This window comes from Rutilus rutilus (assembly GCF_951802725.1).
Source record: "Rutilus rutilus genome assembly, chromosome: 19".
Lineage (NCBI taxonomy): Eukaryota > Metazoa > Chordata > Actinopteri > Cypriniformes > Leuciscidae > Rutilus > Rutilus rutilus.
In genome coordinates, this window is record NC_140232.1 from 26,482,588 (window position 1) to 26,504,646 (window position 22,059).

General features: G+C 35.9%; 1 protein-coding gene across 2 annotated transcripts in view; it reads right to left on the bottom strand.

The window, feature by feature from the left end:
• Positions 1-21,201, bottom strand: part of pde4d (phosphodiesterase 4D, cAMP-specific) — a gene marked incomplete at its 5' end in the record, with an annotated part of 120,198 nt that extends 98,997 nt beyond the window's left edge. The window contains one exon of one of the 2 annotated variants that reach the window (XM_084388525.1): positions 21,017-21,201. In XM_084388525.1, coding sequence (XP_084244651.1) covers positions 21,017-21,201 — 185 coding nt within the window. Of the gene's footprint in view, positions 1-15,440; positions 16,138-21,016 lie in introns of those variants that run through there. The other variant, XM_084388523.1, reaches the window with a different exon arrangement.
• Positions 21,202-22,059: the final 858 nt, after the last annotated feature.

The following is a 22,059-nucleotide window of genomic DNA, read 5'->3' on the forward strand; positions in this document are numbered from 1 at the left end:
GCATGGTTGATGTTTATCTACAACAGGATACTGCACCATTTTAATTCAAAGTTGTTAGTTTGCTCTGCCCATTTCACCACTGACAGTTTTTCTAACCTGGGACAATATCAAACAGGCTTTCGCTCAGTGTTTGATACTGAAGAAGGATAACGTTAACCTTATCTAACTAGCAAGCTCCAAGTAACACTAAATAGTATGACGACCTATTTACATGGAGGTTAACATTATTTCCAGCCTGTGCTGTCATATAAATACAAGCAATCTACAAAATACAACTGTAGATACATTTGTCAATCCCTTTTGTCGGGTAGTATTATAATTTAGCCTATATTTCATTAACACATAACTCAGGAGCAAACTAGGTTAGTTTGGTTGCTTACAGATAGCTCACTCACTGCTTCAAGCTAACGTGACTTTCTCCACCACTTAAGTTAAAACGATTGTCATTTGACAATGCATCTAGTCAATTTGTTAAAATATTTTTCTGTTTGAGAACTTAAGTTTGATTATGTTTCAAGTTTGTATTTTGGAGTACATCACAGCTCCTGCGTACAAATCTGTGAAACAGCCAATCAGAGCAGAGCTCACATTATTATTCATGACCCTTCCAAATAAGGTAATAACAGCCCATCTCATTCTAGGGACAAATCCTAGGGTTGTAAATGGACATGTAAAACCGTATCTGGAGAATTTTTGCCCTTACCTAAGCCACATACCTTAGATATCAGAGAACAATTTAAAATATTGTATCAATGCATTCTATGACACCTTTAATATAAATTATAATTTATTTATAATAATAATAATAATTTATTATTATTACTATTATTGAATACATTTTGGCATGAATGAATTACAACAGGACTATATTATTATTCTTATCAAAGTTTGCTTTGAAACTATACAGGTTGTAATACTTGACAGAGCTATAACTTATTTTTAACTTTTAGATATTGTATATTGCAATTAGACTTCTTCCTCAACTATAATTTAACCCTAACACAGCTAAATATCCACAACAGTATGACAAAACCGACAAAAATATTGAACAACACTCCGACAGAGACCTACTCATGCTCTCCTTGAACACAAGAGGGCATAATAGTATCAGAAACAAATTCCTCTACAGCTACAGCATTTCTGATGGTGTTTGCATGGTAAAAACCATCTCTTTTTTATATTCCACATTCAAAATTATAATTTAAATAGCACTGTGCATTTTAGGCAGCTATTTTCACTTCAAAATTATAATTTAAAATAGCACTGTGGCTATTGTGGCTATATTAGGCAGCCATTTTTACCTATATCACCTGAAACATATAAGAAGGGGCCAATTTGCACTAGCAGTTTATTAATGACCATTATTGGGTTGCAGGATGAATCACTGCACAAGATAAGTTTAGAATTTTAGAAAAAAATACGACCTTTAGACACCTCAAAATGCATCGTGTTTCCGCTGTTATCTCTTAGCACCATCACAAACACGTTTGATAGTTCTGTGGAAGGTGTGGAAGACCAAAACAAGGCATCGCATTCCCTTATATATCACAGATAATAGAGTTTGCTTTGCACAATTACTTTTCTCCCTCCACCTTTCCCCAGAGCATCATCTCCTCTGTCCACCAAAACCCCAAAACTCCTCATCTAATATCAGACCCTTGAAGCAAACTTTCTTTATACAATCCGTTTTAACGTGAAAATGCTTGACTCATTTCTGCTGTCACCTTGGAAATGTTTAGGGAGCTTGTCCTCACCAGAGAGTAACCTTTGGGATCCAGCAGCTGATGTCTTGGTCATACAGGTTGTTTTTCTATCGCAGGCCTCGGCAGGGCTTATTGTCTCCTTAATGATGCATCTCGCAGCTTTGGCACGGCTAATATTTTGGCTGCGTGTCAGATCTGCTTCTGTTATTCAACTTTCTGAGCCTCACAGTGCCTAGCCTCGTTCACGCTGACACAGTCGTTTCATATAATACTGTCAGACACTCGCGACAGGCTCCAAGGGTAAATGCAAAAATCCTGATATTGACAGCTCTTTTACACACCCATTAATAATGCAAAACGGCACACCTGCCAAGGGACATGCAGCTTTAATTGCAAAAAAAAATGCTGTCTTAAACTAAGACGACTTACAAAATATGGTGCCAATATGGCTGAAAATATTTTCCCATTTCCACACAAAAAGAAGATCGTAAAGGCAAATTGTTCAAGCAGCTTTTTCTTTCATACTGAGAAGCTCAGAAGACATGGGAGTCATATTGACCAATTTTATGATTCTTTTTGATTGTGCTTTTTTGTTCATTTTGGAGCTGTGAGGCATTAACCATCATGTTGCAAGGAAAATTGCAGCACAGTCGCCATCTAAAATCTAATAAAAGGGTAAGTAAATGATGACAATATGTTCATTTTTGGGTGAACTGTTGCTTTAAGAGCTGCTCTGCAAAGAATTGTCAAAGATAATTCCTAATGTGAAGGAAAGAAGTGAATAGAGAAATGTTGAGGAATAAAATAATAATTAAACTGTAAAAGTTCAAATAGATCTGATATTTTTTATGCTTTTATGTCACATTTAACAGGGGGTTGAGTCATCTAGACCAAATTTTAGATGCTTTTAAATGTTGATCTCCATGCAGCGCTCAATACAAAATGCATTTGTAATCAAAATATTCATAGACAGGAGCATTTTTTCACAGCAAGATATGAGCCTTAATGCAATCAAAGTGACAAATTAAGATGACAGTCAAGACCAAGGAAGTGTTTATGTTAATTCACACGGTGGAACACTCAATGACTTCTTACAAGTGTACTTGAAAAAACAACAGTAAGCTTCACTACAGCCAACAATAAGGTAATGGATGTTTAGGGTGAAATACAATATATCACATTCACTGGCATTTCACTATTTAGAAAAATGTTCTCTCACACAAAAATAAAATGAAATAAAAGGTTAGTCTCCTTGATGGAATGACCCAGATATGTCAGCAGAACAGGAACAACATTCATGCACCCTGCAGAAATACCTAAACGCTACATAACAGACAGCAGCAGGGTTCACTGTGACCTTGTGACCTCATCAGGATGAGACAGCCACAGGAGGAATTACAAAACATCAAAACCTGAAAAAGTTTCTCATTAGACACCATGTTCATATGCAATATAAGCCTTGATTTATTAATAATAATAATAGTAATACATATATTTTTTCAAAACATCAATAAAATAAAATTATATTTTTCTACATTTAAATACTGCCCCTTTAATCAAATCAATCAATCAATCACTAAATAAACTCTATGCTGTTGCTGATGATTACTTTACTTTATAATTTATTGTCCCATTCCTGGGAAATTTGTCTTGGACAACATGACACAGCCAGTACACAAATTCGATCACACACAACACAGTACATAGCATACAATAATTAGAATATAACAACAACATTCCAATAATAAAAACTAGCACCATCCTACATCAATTTTGAAAATCTCTATTTAAAATTTTGACCGCAGTTGGCACAAAAAAGTTTTTATAACGATTAGACTTACACATCAAGACCCTGAATCGTCTCCCTGATGGTAATAAATTAAAATTCATATGTAAAATGTGTGTGTCATCAGAGACAATTATTTTAGCTTGCTTTAAAATAGATGGTTTGTATGGTTTGTTTTTCCTCCCACCCTATAATTTTTTGAGCACAGTATGCACCAGTCGTGCTAGTTTTGATTTTGATTGAACAGTCAGATTTCCATACCATGCAGTGATACCATATCTTATTAAGCTCTCAAAAACACACTGATCAAACAGAAACAAGATCCTCTGGCTGTAACCTACGCAGGAAATATAGCCTCTGCTGCAATCTAGAACAAAGAGTGTTGATGTGACAAGACCAGCATTATGAATTGTTCATATAAACTCCAAGTATTTAGATATAGGATAAAAAAAAAAAACATTCAACAGTCTTCGTTTAATTTACTGAGTAAAAAAATACTGCAAGGGTTTTGTTGTCTTATTCAATAAACTCAATATTGCTGTATCATCAGAAAATTTGATGTCATAGGCTATATCTTCCTGACTAGAGACACACTCATTAGTATATAGTGTAAATAAAATGGGTGAGCAAACACAACCCTGCAGGGCCCCTGTATTGGTAGTTTTCACCTCAGAATAGGAGTTATTAACTCTGACTTGTTGTGTAGGATTAGTTAAAAAATAATAAAACCATTTAATGCTAAATTGATTCACTTTTAACTCTATCAGCTTCTTAATCAGTATCTTGGGTGGAAGTATATTAAACGCTGAACTAAAAATCTATATAAAGTAAACGAGCATATGCTTGGGAATCTTCTAAATGAATATTCACCAAATGAGTGATACAGTTAATAGCATTCTCAGTGCCCCATCCAACCTTATATGCAAACTGAAATGGGTCAAGGAATGATTTAAGACCGTTACAACGAGTCTTTCAAAGCATTTCATAACATTTGAAGTCAAAGCCACAGGTCTAAAATCACAATTCTCAACTGGGCAAGTTTCTTGGGAATAAGTGTAATTATAGATTTCTTCCACAAAGATGGAATAATATGCGAGTCCAAAGATTTCTGGAAGGGGCAAAATGCTGGAGTAGGTTCATTTGCACAAGTCTTCAGCAAAAAAGCTACCTCTAGCCTGTGACCTGAATTACATATAATATGGTCCAGAGTACACATTTGCTCCACCGGTGACTCAAACCTGAGAAAAAAATCATTCAGGTCATTTGCTCTTTGTTGGTCATTGCTAGTTACAAGCCTTTTTCGAGGGGGTGCCATATTAGTTACTACTTTCATAGCATCCCACAATTTTTTGGAGTCCCCTGAATTAAAGTTTTGTTTTATAGTATCTCTGGTATGTTTTTTCCTTGCCTCCTTCAGTAACAAATTTAATTCCTTTTGGATTGATTTTAGTTCAATTTTGTCTTGATTAATTATTTAAACACTTCTTTTGTTATACAAGCACAATTCGTGAGTACAAATAGAATATATCAATTACCCATAGCAGATCTATACAGGTGGAGCTGGGGAAGGTTCAGGGTTTTAGACAAACTCTGAAACCATGCTGCAAACTGCTATAGTGAATGGTAACCAGCCATTAAAATGTTGAGCAGCAAGCTCATTGGCTGCAGATGCGACTTGAACCAATTAGCTTGTGCCAAGTGGTTAACGCTGTATAAATCATCAGCTTGTGTTAGGGACCCATCAGCCTGCGCCATCTAGAGTTTCATGACAGAAAAAAAAATAGGTAGGTAGGCTATAAGATTTCAAAACATACAAATACTCTGATTCAATAGCTCCTGGTTGATCAAAACAGCATTCCACCCCTACATTATTAATGCATGTACATGATGCTTGGATGCTCATAAAATACAACAAAATTCAGATTAATAGCCAATGCTCTTTTTTTCTCCAAGCTTTCAATGTGTTTCTACATTGGCTCTCATGCACTAATTTCTTGGCCCAGGCGTTTGTCCACGCAAAATGAACAGTTGTCTAATCTTTGTTGCTGCTCCTCAATCAAGAATTGGTGTTTTGGAATTTCAAGGTTTGGCACATGGTCAGTTCGGAGCATGAAGATGGGGCCGAGGACAGAGCTCTTACCAGAAGAGAAACAGGTCACGTTTTACCCGGGGAGGTGTGTATAACCCATGGGGCAAGAACTCCTAAAATAGACTAATGGCCTCCACTGTAATCATCATTCAGAACACATGCACCAATGGCCTTCATTCTGTGCCACTCGTTGACCAAGAACGCATGAACACAGATTGCAGAACTAGGGCTTACATCTCTCGTTTGCTATTGTTAGTTAGGCTTTTGCACATTTGTTTACAGTTTGTAAATATTTAATAAAATGCACATACTTGTCTTAATAATCGTAGTATGTAAGTATTAGTATCTTAGTTCGTAAGATTAAAATAAAAAACTATTGCAAAATGGCGGCGTTTCCATTAACCGATGTTATGCCAATAAAACGTCATTTTTTCCTCTCGCGAAAAGAATCATGGCAACGGATGTTAGTAGGTTTACGTATATCGCAGCCACTGCACTAGCCATTATTTTTAATCAAAGGAGACATAGGCATGTTATCCAAGCATTAATAGCAAGGAAAGCCCCTTATACTTGTGAATTCTTTAGTCTCTTATGAGAAGAAGTCTCATCTTCTGTCTAAACATACCGTGCCTTCTTTAAAGAATGATCGACTTTTACATAGACCAGGTGACCTGTAAATGCGTAAAAACTTTACATTGCACTTTTGCAAAATATTACTTTTTCAAATTGTCTGAAAAACCACCTCAAGCGAGCGTAAAAACTTTTTTGCGATACATGGGAGTTTTTGCAAAATTTACGTTTCCATTGGGCGCATTTTCAATTTGCACAATTTGAAGGGTAATGGAAAGGCAGCTAGAGAATCGATTTTTAAAATAATAATAATTTTTAAATAATATAATGCATTTAATAAAGCATTAAAAATAATAAAAATATAACACACACGTTACATTTTTATTATTTTAAGATCATATAAAATGCTAATAATAATTCTAATAATTTTTTTTTAAAGTTTAAGTAAACCATTTTATTTTATTTTATTTTTATATAAAAATGTTATATAAAATATTTTTTAGACTCATTTTAGGACAAAAAAAAAAAAAAGAGTCAAATAAATGACAGAAAAGGTGAACAACAGCAGCAAAAATATCTGCCACCGCTGGTGAATTGAATGTGAGGGTGTGTAATATCCTTTTATCTGATGTCCTGTGATCTATTCCTTACCCTTTCCGAACACATAGATATGTCTGCAGGGCTGCAGAGCTGAAAGATTCCCTCTTCAGGGGGTCTGACACTTCAAGGAGATGGGAAAACCAAGGAGGCTAGCCGTGAAGTTGGCCTATCACTTCCCTGGAAGCCATTTCTTCAAAAGCCTTTAGGAGTCACCACAACAAACAGCCGCAGAAGCCAATAACAGCCCGATGAAAACTAAAACTCAGCAACAAAACTTCATGCTTCACTGTGGGTTCATTTCCTTCTAAACAATGAAGCAATCTATTAGTCACCAACCTGATTTACGACACCAATATGGGCCAAATGTGAAAACTAAATATTTTAGAGTTTTTGAGGCACGTCTGTTTTGCCTACCCCCCTGGCATGAAGCAATATTAAACTTCATGTCCAGCAATTAATCTCATATACACCCACGTTTCAATGAGACACAGAGGCTGTGCATTGCCAGAATCTCCAGTAGGGTCCTTTTACACAGCCAAGCAAAACTGACAAATAAAGACATTTGTGCTTTAATAAAGCAAGACAAACTGAAGTAAAAGACATTTCATTGCAATGCTCTCTCCCAGTGAACAATTCTGTGAGCCACACCTCCTGACGTAAATTAGGATGTCAGCATACAAGGAAACAATATAAAGGAGTCTTTATTTGTGTCTGTCAAAGAATGGTCTGGAACTTTCAAACCATGACATCTCATTACGGTAGTGAATCCATTACATACCAGAACAGTCAGACAGCCATTTATTGCATAGGAGGGACCTTCAGTTCCATTTATTTACATACATTTAATTCTTTTATATTTTAAAAGGATATATTATGCAACATATATATTGGAGATACCCTAGATACTGTTGCAGATCTCTAGGGGAGCAAGAACGAATAAACAAGACAGGATTCCTGAACGAATCAGCATTCCAAAGAAAGCTCAGGATGCACATTGACAAGGTAATTGGTCATCAGGGAAGGAGAGGAGAGAATTGTACAAGAAAGGGCAGAGAGGAAAACAGCAACAACAAAAAAAGCCAATTGGCCATTTTTGTGTGTAAAAGATGGTGAACATTCAATTCTGATGTTCTCTTGCTTCACTTAATGCCACTTTATAATTTTAGTCTGCAAACTAGAGTATTCTCATTTATATATTTATCTACAGCATTGACTATATACAAAAACAAAATAATAGAAACATAAAAAAAATGTAAAAATTAATATATATAAAATTATGTGTATATGCATATATACAATTAACTAGGTATCATGAGGTATCATGATATTTGAATAACTAGAGGTATCATGATATTTGAATGCTACAAAAGTTGTGATGATGTTGGCGGATGTCTTGAGGACTTAAGTCTATGTATAAGTATGGATGATTTAAATAGGAGACTGACACTGTAACTGTTTGTGTATGAATGTATACAAAGGAGTAAATACTGTACAATGGGTTCCAAAGGTCTCAGAGCACTTTTGAAAATGCTTTAATTTTTCTAAAACAACGTTTTACAAAAAATATATATATTTCAATTTGAGTGGAAATTTGAACTGAAAAAAAATATCAATATTAAATTTCAGAATTTCTCCTTTTGCTTTGATGACTAAAGCTGCATGAACTCCACATGATTGTGTGTAACCTGATGATCACGGTATTCAGGATTATTAGAGAATGATCCAAAGAGCAACGTGTGGTTAAATGGAAAAACATCTGACCATCTGTACAAAGAAGTTCACATGGTTAATGTCTCAAATTTGATTATTTGATTAGTGACCTAGAAAAATTTCTTCTTCTATTCATGTCGTAACATTTCTTAGTATTTCGGAACATTTAAAACAGACTTTCCATTGATTTCCATGGTTAAATTAGATTTTAAATCCTGTTTTTCAATGCGTTCAGACCATGGGACCACGCATTTTGCGTGAAAACAGGCGGAAAAGACTGTCCAGCTTTCAAATGTTCTGCACATAAAACATCTCGTACATCCATTTTATTATTAAACAATATTATAGAACAAAACTTACACAGTTCTAATCCTGACAGAACTATTCTTAATTGACAAACTGACTGCATGCGGATAAAACAGTATCGAAAGTAGGATATAATCATTGTGGGTTGTTTGGAGGAATGAACACTATATTCATGCAATACTGGAGGCTGCAGTTCTAGGACCATATTTCTAAGACCGTAGTTTTTTACTCTGTACTCCAACAGAGGAGACCTGAAATAAATCCCAAACAAATAGATGCAAAGACTAGACCCATGTAAATTATTACATTTTTATCATCTTTCTTACCACCTTATTTTTAACATAAGAGCAGGCGCGGCCATTTAAAATTTGAATGTTCAAGGCTTTAGGTGTCATCCGCTTATTTTAGCTGTGCAAAAACACTTCATTATGGTACTTAATGGTGCAAACTGGTATTTGTGATCATATTACTTTAATTTATTAGTATACTTATAAACTAGGGATGCACTGATGTCAAAATTTTGGCCGATTCGATAACCAATTATTTATTTTTTTAAAGCCGATAACCGATATGTTGACTGATAATTCTAAATTCAAATTGCGCACATCTGAAGTGTCTCAGCTGAAGGAAATAATACATTATTTATAAGCTTTAAGATATCGGCCAAATTTTCTTATAGGGCCGATAGCGTTAACATAAAAAATTAACATATATCGACCGATACCGTTATGGTGGCAGATATATCGTGCATCCCTATAATAAACAAACTACTTTGTAGCACTTTATTAAACCACACATCCGACGAGAAGTGCCATGAAAAGGAAATCTTGTACATGCACAGAAAATATCTTTCTTGCATGTTAAAAAATAAGGTCTTTCTTTCCAAAAGAATATAAAGGCTCATATATTGAATCAAATTAGGTTAAATATTTCAAGAGAGTTACCAATGGTATGTTTAGGGTTAGGGGTTGGTTAGGACAATTAAATTTAAATAAACAACTAAATCTTTCCTGACGATCATGAAAAATGCAAATACAGAATTTAATATAAAATAGAACATATAAAATAACAAACTGCTAGTAATAAGGTCCTAGGAAACTACACCCTACTCAGTGGAACACGTAATTGGAAAAAGACATAGCTAGCACAATAAAAAACATAAAAAAAACATTAATTTGACTAAGCCTTTTAAAGTAAAAAAAAAAAAATATATATATATATATATATATATATATATGTTAGGGTAACAGTCCAATTTTCTAAATAAATCAATATTGTAATTGCCAAATACATCGTCTACCTCACACCTCCCTGTGACATTCCATTGTGCTTTAGGCCAAGGTGACCGCTGAGGCGAACGCTGCACGCAGCCAGGCAACCAATCAGAAAGCAGCCTCTCTTGAGGAGTCCCCCAAGTAATCCCGTACAATATTACCTTGAGCAAAAGTAAAAGATCTCATTCTGTTGCATTACGACGCTCAAATGGGCATGTCTATGTGTGTTTGCTCAAATTATGCTTTGTTCTGACACCAAGGTTTCTTGTCCTACACCTTCAAGCTGTTTTCTTTACTTTGACGACGAATTAATATTCATTCGCAAATGAAATAAAATAATTTCAGCAATTTCAGATTTGGTGATCTAATTTTCTCTGGTACGTTTCATTATTACCTCTCTTGAGCCTCCTATATTAGGTGTGTGGGTTTCTTAGACCATGCAGGAGATTGTGTATTCCTTTATAAATTGCATGAAGCATACGCAAACAAACAATAAGCATACAGATCTCAAATATATTGCATTTCAGTCACTAGTCCTGTCACTAGTCCAGTCCTGAGCCAAGATGATGTATGTTCTATTTTGTTGCCAGGGAAAGCAGAATAGTAAGCCTAGCGTGAGTCATAAACACAGGTACAGGCTGCAGGTAGTCTAACCCCCGGGATCAGAGCATTGAGCTTAAGAGAATGGACATAATCCTCCAGAGGTGTCGTGTAACACCAACTCAAAACCTGGGAGAGAAAAGAACATGATTGCATGCATTTGGTTCAAAAACGTCAGTAAGGTTAAAAAAACATTTATTCCTAAGAGCAGTATGGTGGTATATACAATTGAAATGTGCCAACTATGTCAGCTATACTGGTTTATAAAATGGCATACTATAATCAGACATACAACTATCTATCTGTCTATCCATCTATATATCTGTTTGTCAATCTATCTATCATCCATCTATATTTTTTGAAGAGGTTTCTTATGCTCACCAAGGCTGCATTTATTTGCTCAAAACGGTAGGCTAATATTGTGAAATATTAATACAATTTAAAATAACTTTTCTATTTTGATACATTCTAAAATGTTATTTATTCCTTCAATGTCCAAACTGAATTTTCAGCAGCAATTACTCGCCATGGATCATTCTAATAATAAAAATTTGGTGCTCAAGAAATATTTCCTGCTATTATCAGTGTTGAAAACAGTTGTGCTACTTAATGTTTTTGTGGAACCATGATACATTTTCTCCAAAATTCTTTGATGAATAGAAAATTCAAAAGAACAGCATTCCTTTGAAATCTCTTACTGTTACTTTTAATCAATTGAATGCATCCTTGTCAAATGAAAGTATTAATTTCTCTCAAAAGGAAAAATAAATGTAGTGTGTGAAAAAAATATAATAAAATGATATATATATGAAGACTTCAGATGCAAAAGCCTCTAAGTGCCATCTGAAATTTCCTTCTAGAATGATCATTTTTATCAAGCTTGTATGTGTATGTTCAGTTATTTCACTTTAATGGCAATGAAAATGACCTATTAATTGTCATTAAAGTGAAATTACTGAACTTAAACATACAAGCTTGAAAAAAATGCTCATTTTAGAAGAAAATTTCCGATGGCACTTAGAGGCTTTTGCATCTGAAGTCTTCATATATATATATATGTATATATATAAAATGTGGGGGAAAAAAAAATCTTTAAATATTCATCACTATACAAAAACATTACTAGATGGAAAATTTTTGTCATACCGCCCACCCCTACCTCAGAGAATCAAAATAATTATTATGTGTATTCTCACCCAAAAGAAACATTTGTGAAGAAAGATAAGTAAGTTTCCATAAAACTGAGAATTGTGGGAGGGATGACCAGCATACGTAAAAACTAGAGCAACATTGGTTCCCCTGAGCGCCTCTGTCCTCTTCATTTCTGACAAATTTCTTTTCAGCGCCACAGACCCCCTGAAGCCGGTTTTTCTATGACTAATAATGTTATGTTTGTTTTTACGGACCATGGGAGTGAAATTTGTCCTTTTAGGAGAAGTGGGTCTGATTATTTTTTTAACAGTGCCTATTCATAAAGTAATTTACTGATTCTTGTGCAGAATAATTTAGGAGAGAACAGGTCAAATTTACATTTGAAAAGGGCAGCAGCATATAGGTTCTGCATTGAGATAAGCCTATGTGAAGATGTGAATTGAAACCTTTGGAAATTATGGATTCACCAAAAATTCTCTGATATTCCCATGACCATTTACAGATTTTTCACGTTAGCACATGGCACCACAGTTTGATTCACCACATCTAAATTCAATGTGAACACCGATTCTTGCATAAATCAAACCAGTCATGGGAGAAAACCTATCCCTGTGTTTAAAGATAGAACGAATGCTCTACCAGCGACAGCACTCTTCGTCACGGGTGAACGAGTCGTGCCAGGCATCAGTTGTCACTGCAATCAAATCTGAAGTGTATTACAGAACTTAGACTTACAGAGAATACAAATCTAACAGTTTTGATGGCAGCTCACAAAATGTAAGGGATGACGAAGCCATTTAATCTGCTCTGTAGCATGGATGGATGGATGGATGGATACAATCTTTCCCGCCCCCAATCATTAGCTAATCAGACAAGGGCCAGATTTACTAAAGAGGGCAAATTAGCGTGAGAGCGCAATCCCATAAAAGCCCCGATGGGAGTGGAAAGTTCTGCACGTTATCGACTGAAATGAAAGAACACAGACGCAGCCGGATCATTTCCATAATAACCAATGCAGTCACACAGCAGCGCACCAAACACGTTCACATCTCAGGTGTTTCCAGGGACCAGTGCGACAATGAGCTCTTGGGATCAGCCGGCAGACATGTGCACAGTGTTTGCAGGTACAGTATTGGATCCTTTCAAGTCAGTTCCTCAAAGCAACGCACAAAGGAGGCAATAAGCAAAAATGTCCAGTCATAATTCACAAAAAGACCTTCTTACACACTTCAAACAAATCAAAACAAGCAACGCACAATTTACAATCCATTTTACATCCTTTAAAATAATCATACTAAATCATTCTTGAGCAGAAAAATGGCATTAAAATCAGATCTAATATCATCAAAAAGCATTTCATACATTAAAAGGTAAATGCAATGAACGTTGCAAGTCTAAAATCCTAGTCAAGCAGGCACAGATTTGTTCCATAAATGTTGCTATTTTTGTCCATGCACCTAAAAATCTATATAACCTGAACTTTTCTTGAAAGCACAAAAACATATTTGCTTGAAGCTACTCGCATTCAGCCGCCGATCTTAAATATCATTCTACAAACACTGAGACTAATTTGCTCAGCATGAAAAAGTGGCCCTGGATATTAAAATTGTAATAACATTCACAAAAGTGAGTCATACAGTCTGGTCGTGGTCTAAATGTGTGGGGTTGAATTTCACCCCCTCCACGAGTATCATAGGAAATCCATGTACAGTAATGAGAAAGTGGATTTAAATTGACCTGATGAAGCAATTATCCGTTTAAAGTATTGGACTTACTTTTCTTCCATTTGTGTTTATACTGAACACTGACGTCAGGTTTAAGACACAAAAATGTATTTGTTTTTGCATACATTGTGTAAAAAAAAACATACAAATGGTTTAGAGAGGAAGGAGGGGGCATAGAGGAAAAAGGACTGAAGAAGGGTAAAAACATCTCCAACGTCTGTCAAGGTGAATGATATGACCTTTACCACTGTTTATCTAAGGGTGGGTTCACACTTATAATTCGGTTCGCTTGCTTATTTTGGTCCGGACCATAAAAAAAATAAAAAAATAAATGTTTAGCCCTGGTCCGCTTAGCGTTCACATTGGCATTTTTAACACCGAACCTAAAGGCATAGGGGTGTGTTCACAACCTGACTGGTTAGCTTTTATTACAATATATAATATATAAGTGCGTGTCTTTGGTCCGTTTTGCTTATATATTTCATTTGTACTGCACACTTATTCAAATGAACCGAACTAACAGAGCAATCGCACCAGGGTTCGTTTTAATCAAACCAAACATCCCAAGTGTGAACAAGGTAAGTAGATACAGCAAGTGGCAATGTGAGGACAAAACAAAAATACATAAGGTAAGGAAATATTTCATTGCTTTGACTGAAAGGTATGAAATCTGTGACTAATGGTCTATTATTAGCTTGATTCAAGGGAATCAGCATATTTAAGCCTGTATCTAAGGCTCTCTGATAAACACTCGTCTTCCTTCAGGGAATATTTGAACCATTGGTCTTCTCTTGCCAAGTACTAGACCAACAGGGACTGGATGTGAACGTCTGGTGTTCCACTTGCAATGAATTAGTCTGTGATGGGTGTAAACAGTCTTATTTCTCATTCGGTCAATGAAGAAGGAGCCGTGAAGAACAGCAGTTCTCCAGAGGGCTCTCCAGAGAGCAATAGACGTGAAAAGTACTTATGCACGAACTAATCAGGAGAAGCCATGCCTCATGCTCTGGGCTAATTAGAAATATTGATTAGAATTACCTGAACATTAAACTTTTTGCTTGGCCATTTGCCAACCTGTTTGTACTTTAACTACAGGCCATTTATACTTAAACCAATTTATAATATTATGCCCCATATCTATGTCAGTCTGTTCTGCAATCCATGTTCCAATATTGTGTCCTAACCAGGAAGAATACAGCGACAAGCCTAATTTCTTTCCAGACTGAAAGCAAAAATGCGTAACAAAAATCAGCGCCAGCCAATTAGAAATGCATGTGGATGAATTATCACTTTCACTCACAAAGCACTGCATGGTGTAAAGCACATACCTTGTACTTGCATGACTTCTGTGATGCATCTCAAGATGGCATCCTATTTACTTCTTTTTTTCTTTTTTTTTTTAGTTTGCATAATCTCATAATTTAAAGTTTAAGACTTTAGATTTATATACTTTTTTTCAACATTAAGGCCCCATGACATCAAAATGAGGCAAATGTTATGTACTCAAAAGCTGACAAAATTAACTTATTATTAACTAAGCAGATACACAATTTTAAACTTGCAATCTATCTTTCTCTGTTACGAAAACTAACAAAACGTTATTCCCTACTGTTAATACGTTAATACCAACTGTAAAAGTAAATCAAGTTTCACAGCTTTGAAGTAAACAAAAGACTTGGATATTTACAACTATGTATTGTTTCACTGAATTATGTATATTATAGGTTAATTTGATAAGCAATTTCATGAGGTTCCTGTAGAACTCTACAAAGTAGCCTATAGTATAATCTATATGTAGCCTACACATACATATTTAGAATTAAGGAAATAGAATACATTTCCTACTACATAGTTCGAAGTATTTATAAAGTAGGCCATTTGTTTTGTTTAGTTGGATTGAACATGATGGAAAAAGCATAGTCTTACCGTTTAAGTCCTTGAAAGGATGATGGCCATGACATTCTGGATTTTTTCAAACCGGGACGGTTACCGGTGTCTACGGCATATGTCCGGTCCATGGTCCTGGGTTTCAGGTACTTTTCCGTGTCGGAAAAGCCTCTCTGTCTCACTCGGTAGTTCTTGCGCGAACTGAAAGAGTTCTGGATCTGAAGAGGAACCGGGTTATGTTGCCTCCAGAGATGTTTTGGGGCATTATCGGTACCGGAAGAAACCAAAGTTGATACATCGCTTCCCGCGTCCATTCTTGCAGTTGTATCCACTCACTAAAATTCGTTAATCTACTTTGTGATAGAATTATTGCAAATAGCTTTGGCGCGAATTGTCTAAAACATGGATAGCATTAATAAGAAAGCATGGTGTGAAGTGCACTATTAGTGCTATTTCCAAGAAAACAACAATATTCTACGTGAAATCTGCAAATGCATATACAGAAAAGGTTTTTTTTTTTTGGTTGGTTTTTACACTATACTGTATTGACCCATCTGGTCCAATATTTCATCGTCTGCTCTAGACATAGCTGCTCGCTTCTATCATAATTATGGTCCATAATAGCACAAAAACTCCGCTTGTCCCGTCGAATTGCATCCCATATAAACCAGCCATGCAACAATATAAGCATCCCAGTTTCGCGCCTCGACTGGACGGATAACGCATCCAAGTGCGTCCTCTCACTCTCATGTGCACTCACAGAAGTGATGCTGGGAGGAGATCGATATTTATTCAGCACAGGTTGACTGACAGCTCAGGAGGAGGAGCCTAATGCTCTTTGCACAATGCGGGAAACAACTTTGGAAAGACAAAACTCATTTTTTTTTAAAGAACTCTGTTATGCTCACCAAGGCTACATTTATTTAATAAAAAAATACAGTAAGAAATGTAACATTGTGAAAGATTATAACAAATGAAAATAACTGTTTTAATATGTAATTTATTCCTGTGATGGTAAAGCTGAATTTTCAGCATCATTACTCCAGCCTTCAGTGTCACATGATTCTTCAGAAATCATTATAATATGCTGATTTAGTGCCCAGGTAACATTTCTTATTATTATCAATGTTATCATCAATCTTGAAAAGAATTATCTGATTAATAGAAAGGAAAATGAACAGCATTTGTTAAATGTATTTATTAAATGTATTAAAGCAGTTATTAAATATAAATATTTTGTAACATTATAAATTGTCATCATTTATTGTCACCATCTATTGTCTTTGTTGTCACCTTTGATCAATTTAATGCATCCTTGATGAATAAAAGTTAATTTCTCTCTTTTTTCTTACCACAAATGTTTGAAAGGTATCATTGTTTCCACAAAAATGTTAAGCAGCAAAAACTGTTTTCAACATCGATAATAATATTTGTTTAATATATTGAAATAGAAAAAAAACAATTTTTTAAATTGCAATAATATTTCACAATGTTACTGTTTTTCGTGTATTTTTTTTGATTAAATAAAAACAGACTTGGTAAGCAGAAAAAACTGTAACGTTTCCAAACTTTTGACAGCTACTGTGTATGCATATGAAGTGCATATGCATATATATATAGATATTTTAATTATATTTGTATGTATATGTGTGTGTGTGTATATACAGTGGGTACGGAAAGTATTCAGACCCCCTTAAATTTTTCACTCTTTGTTATATTGCAGCCATTTGCTAAAATCATTTAAGTTCATTTTTTTCCCTCATTATTGTACACACAGCACCCCACATTGACAGAAAAACACAGAATTGTTGACATTTTTGCACATTTATTAAAAAAGAAAAACTGAAATATCACATAGTCCTAAGTATTCAGACCCTTTGCTGTGACACTCATATATTTAACTCAGGTGCTGTCCATTTCTTCTGATCATCCTTGAGATGGTTCTACACCTTCATTTGAGTCCAGCTGTGTTTGATTATACTGATTGGACTTGATTAGGAAAGCCACACACCTGTCTATATAAGACCTTACAGCTCACAGTGCATGTCAGAGCAAATGAGAATCATGAGGTCAAAGGAACTGCCTGAAGAGCTCAGAGACAGAATTGTGGCAAGGCACAGATCTGGCCAAGGATTCCTAAGAGCACAGTGGCCTCCATAATCCTTAAATGGAAGACGTTTGGGATGACCAGAATCCTTCCTAGAGCTGGCCGTCCGGCTAAACTAAGCTATCGGGGGAGAAGAGCCTTGGTGAGAGAGGTAAAGAAGAACCCAAAGATCACTGTGGCTGAGCTCCAGAGATGCAGTCGGGAGATGGGAGAAAGTTGTAGTAAGTCAACCATCACTGCAGCCATCCACCAGTCGGGTTTTATGGCAGCGTGGCCCGACGGAAGCCTCTCCTCAGTGCAAGACACATGAAAGCACACCTGAAGGACTCCAAGATGGTGATAAATAAGATTCTCTGGTCTGATGAGACCAAGATAGAACTTTTTGGCCTTAATTCTAAGCGGTATGTGTGGAGAAAACCAGGTCACTGCTCATCACCTGTCCAATACAGTCTCAACAGTGAAGCATGGTGGTGGCAGCATCATGCCGTGGGGGTGTTTTTCAGCTGCAGGGACAGGACGACTGGTTGCAATCGAGGGAAAGATGAATGCGGCCAAGTAAAGGGATATCCTGGACGAAAACCTTCTCCAGAGTGCTCTGGACCTCAGACTGGGCTGAAGGTTCACCTTCCAACAAGACAATGACCCTAAGCACACAGCTAAAATAACAAAGGAGTGGCTTCACAACAACTCTGTGACTGTTCTTGAATGACCCAGCCAGAGCCCTGACTTAAACCCAATTGAGCATCTCTGGAGAGACCTGAAAATGGCTGTCCACCAACGTTTACCATTCAACCTGACAGAACTGGAGAGGATCTGCAAGGAGGAATGGCAGAGGATACCCAAATCCAGGTGTGAAAAACCTGTTGCATCTTTCCCAAAAAGACTCATGGCTGTATTAGATCAAAAGGGTGCTTCTACTAAATACTGAGCAAAGGGGCTGAATACTTAGGACCATGTCCTAAGCCCATGTGCTATTATGGACCATCTTATATTCATATTCAATACAAATATAAAAGTAAGGTGACTAAGTCTCCTGACAGGTCATCATATTTCCTACAGGTTTCCTCACATGTGCTGAGCAGTACTGACAGCAGCCTTTAGGTGTTGATTCAACCTGAGCGAACGATAATCACCAAACAACCACACAGAATCCTGAAGTTACAAGCATGAAATTACTTTTGACAGCAAATCTGTTTTTGAGCCTTCTCTCTTTTATCGAAGATAATTTTTCACTCAAATACAACGCGGGTCAACCCTCAGTTCAGGCACTAAAACAAAAGCCTTGTTAGAATGACTGTCCTGCATATGACACAGCAATGACAGGAAGGCAATTCAAAGACAAGTGTGTGTAATAGAGAGGTGTCTGATAAAGCACTCTTAGCATTAGAGGCAACGGGGGGAAGAAGAATTGAGACAATTTATCCACTAAAGTTGTCATATTAGAATATTCACTGAATTGTAAAGAGGGGAGGCATGACCTTGTGAATTACAGCCTGGCATAAAACAGGAAAATGATGCATACACACAATCAAGACCCAAGGCTTATTCAGAGAAGACGACCCAATTGAATACTGGCCAGTGTGACACTATAGCAACAGTTTCTACAATACAAGTCGAAATCTTCATTTGTGAATGTCTGAAATTCTGTGGTCTGAACTTCACAGTTGAAGACTGAGGCCTCCTGGGGTGTTGAAAAAAAAGAAAGTATTTACCATAATCAGATGGGGAAAACAAGCCTTGTGTGCATTCATAAAGTCTATGTGCTGTAGACGGGAGCTGATGTTGCATATCACCGAGCACTTGATTGACAGTCATGTCAGCTAGAGAAAGAGAATCTGTCAATCACCCTTTGCTTTAGTTTAGATGATAATTATGAGAAAGTTGCTAGCTATGATGGATTTGTCTTCGGTTGGACTGTATTCCTTCTTTGGACCGCTGAACTCCTCCACCATGTTTCATCAAACATCACGAGGCTCAAGGCCATGTAAAAACCAAAAACGTAATAAAAAAATGTGTACATCTTTGTAAAACTAAAATGTCTAACTTAAACTAAAAATGTCAATTTATCCATACGTCATGTAGACAGTGTCTGTTAACACTATGTGCAAATAACCTTGTTGGCAGAGGCTCTTTTTACTATTTTCTATTTACCTTTAGTACAAACAGTATTTCACTTCTATTTACCCTGTGTGAGTAGCATCTAACACTATTTGCATTTAGTTTAAACAAAATGCTGTTTGTTGATATTTACACTTGGTGCAAAACACTATTTGCAATCAGTGCAAACTGCATAATGATTTTAAGGACGTTTCTTATCAACTTCGGTTCAGTGTTGGGTCACCGAATTATTTTCTCTTTTCTCCAGCAAAATCAGTGGAGAACTTCTGATCTGAAATATTTATATTAACTACATGCATTAAAATGTATTTTCAAAAATCATGACACAATATAAACCAAAACATATTGGCTACCGTTTAGAATAGCAAATCACAATCAAAGTACATCACTGACTTTGACTAAAACAAATGTTCTTGTAATAAGTCTCCAAAGCAAGAGGGAATAAACAGATCAAAAGTCCAATTAGCTCCAACACATCTAGATCAGACAATCTAGATCAGACGATTTACACAAACGAAAATTGGCTTTTTAGTTCTGCTAATGTATAAAATCCACTTATAGCAAACAGTGTTGGGGAAAGTTACTTTTGAAAGTAATGTATTACTCCCAAAAAAGTAACTAATTATGTTAGTTACTTTTAATGGAAAGTAATGCATTGCACAATTTTTGGATTACTTCTTCTCCCCTGGCTGAGACTCACTCTCTCCAAGGCCTTGCAGGTGTAATGCATTCAATGCAGTAACGCATTTAACATTATAGCCTATAAAATATACACCATTTAAAAAAAAAAAAAAACACAAATTTAGAATATTATAATATTCTGACTGCTTAGAATATTACCTGACCCATAGAGCCATGTATAGCATACAAAAATGGCAGTAAAAAATAAATGGTTTATCCTTTTGATCTTTCATTCAACCTTTCATTGAAGATTCAGTAAAATAATTGAAAGTGTGTGTGGGGGGGTTCTCCAAAACACGTTGGCCACCCTTTTTTTAAATACTTTTTGCAATCTCCTTTTGCCAAGATAACAGCTCTGAGTTTTCTCCTATAATGCCTGATGAGTTTGGAGAACACCTGACAAGACCCCTACATTTTTTTCCCTTAATCATATATACACACACTCTCAGAAAAAAAGGTACGAAAGCTGTCACTGGGGCTGTACCCTTTCAAAAGGTACACTTTTGTACCTAAAGGGTGCATATTGGTACCTTAATGGTACATATTAGTACCCAAAAGGGACAAATTAGTACCTAAAAGGAACAAATTAGTACCTAAAAGGAACAAAAGTGTACCTTTTGAAAGGGTACAGCCCCAGTGACAGCTTTCGTACCTTTTTTTCTGAGAGTGCATACACACACACACTGTATATAAAATCTCAGCTGATTACCTGCTTGTATCTGCAGAAGTGATGGCAATGAGGGGGGGTGCTCTCAAGGGGAGGCTGGTGGGTCGAGGCTGAGCCGTCTCTGTCTCCGGTTTCCTCTCACAGTAGTACTGCTCTGCCAACCTGAAGGCCAAAGGGGGCAGCTGGACGGTCCGACAGGAAAGCCTGCGGACCGTAAAGGGCTCCATGCAGGATAGCGAGCATAAGTCGGGGGATTCTGGGGAACAATCTGAGACCTGAGAGGGTGAGAGCTTGATTAAGTCTTTGTCTCAAATGCATTACAGTTTTAGAGCACTTATATGAGACTTTTACTAAAAAATAAAGTCCACTGATTTAAGTAGATCATGAGTCATATATATGTTAAATTGTGAGAATGAATCAGTATTCAGATAAAGTTTCAGACTAACTTTTACAAAATACACAAGTACAGATTCTATTCAACAATTAAGATTTTACAACGATGATCCATTTGTTATCCGATATGTTTTAAGTGCGATTTTTTCAGCTTTGCACAAAGGTAATCTTAAACTTAAAACAAGTTAATTTATTCATATAATCTTAATGGACCATTCGCTTTTAATTTTATAATGAATGAGTCACCTGTGTCCATTAACTTTGGCCTAATTAAGTGTTTGAATATATAAGACATTTAAATAATTAAAAACTGGAATTGCAACATTTAAAATATATGTGCTCTAAAGATCTCAAACTAAAGTAGATCAGCCCATGAGACCATAGGTAAAAAGGTTTACAGTATTCGTATTTTGAAAAATAAAGTCAACAATAACAAAATAGTGTGTATATACAGTATATATATATATATATATATATATATATATAGCAATAACAGCAAAATAGTACATAAGCGATTTGCTATAATTCATACAAAAAGTCCTGGAAAAAGTAGCATGGTTACCACAAAAATATTAAGCAGCACAATCTTTTTCAAAAAGTAAAAATAATAAGAAACAGTACTTGAGCACCGAATCAACATATTAGCAGCATGATTTCTGAAGTTTCATGTGACAAATCCATCAATTCATTCA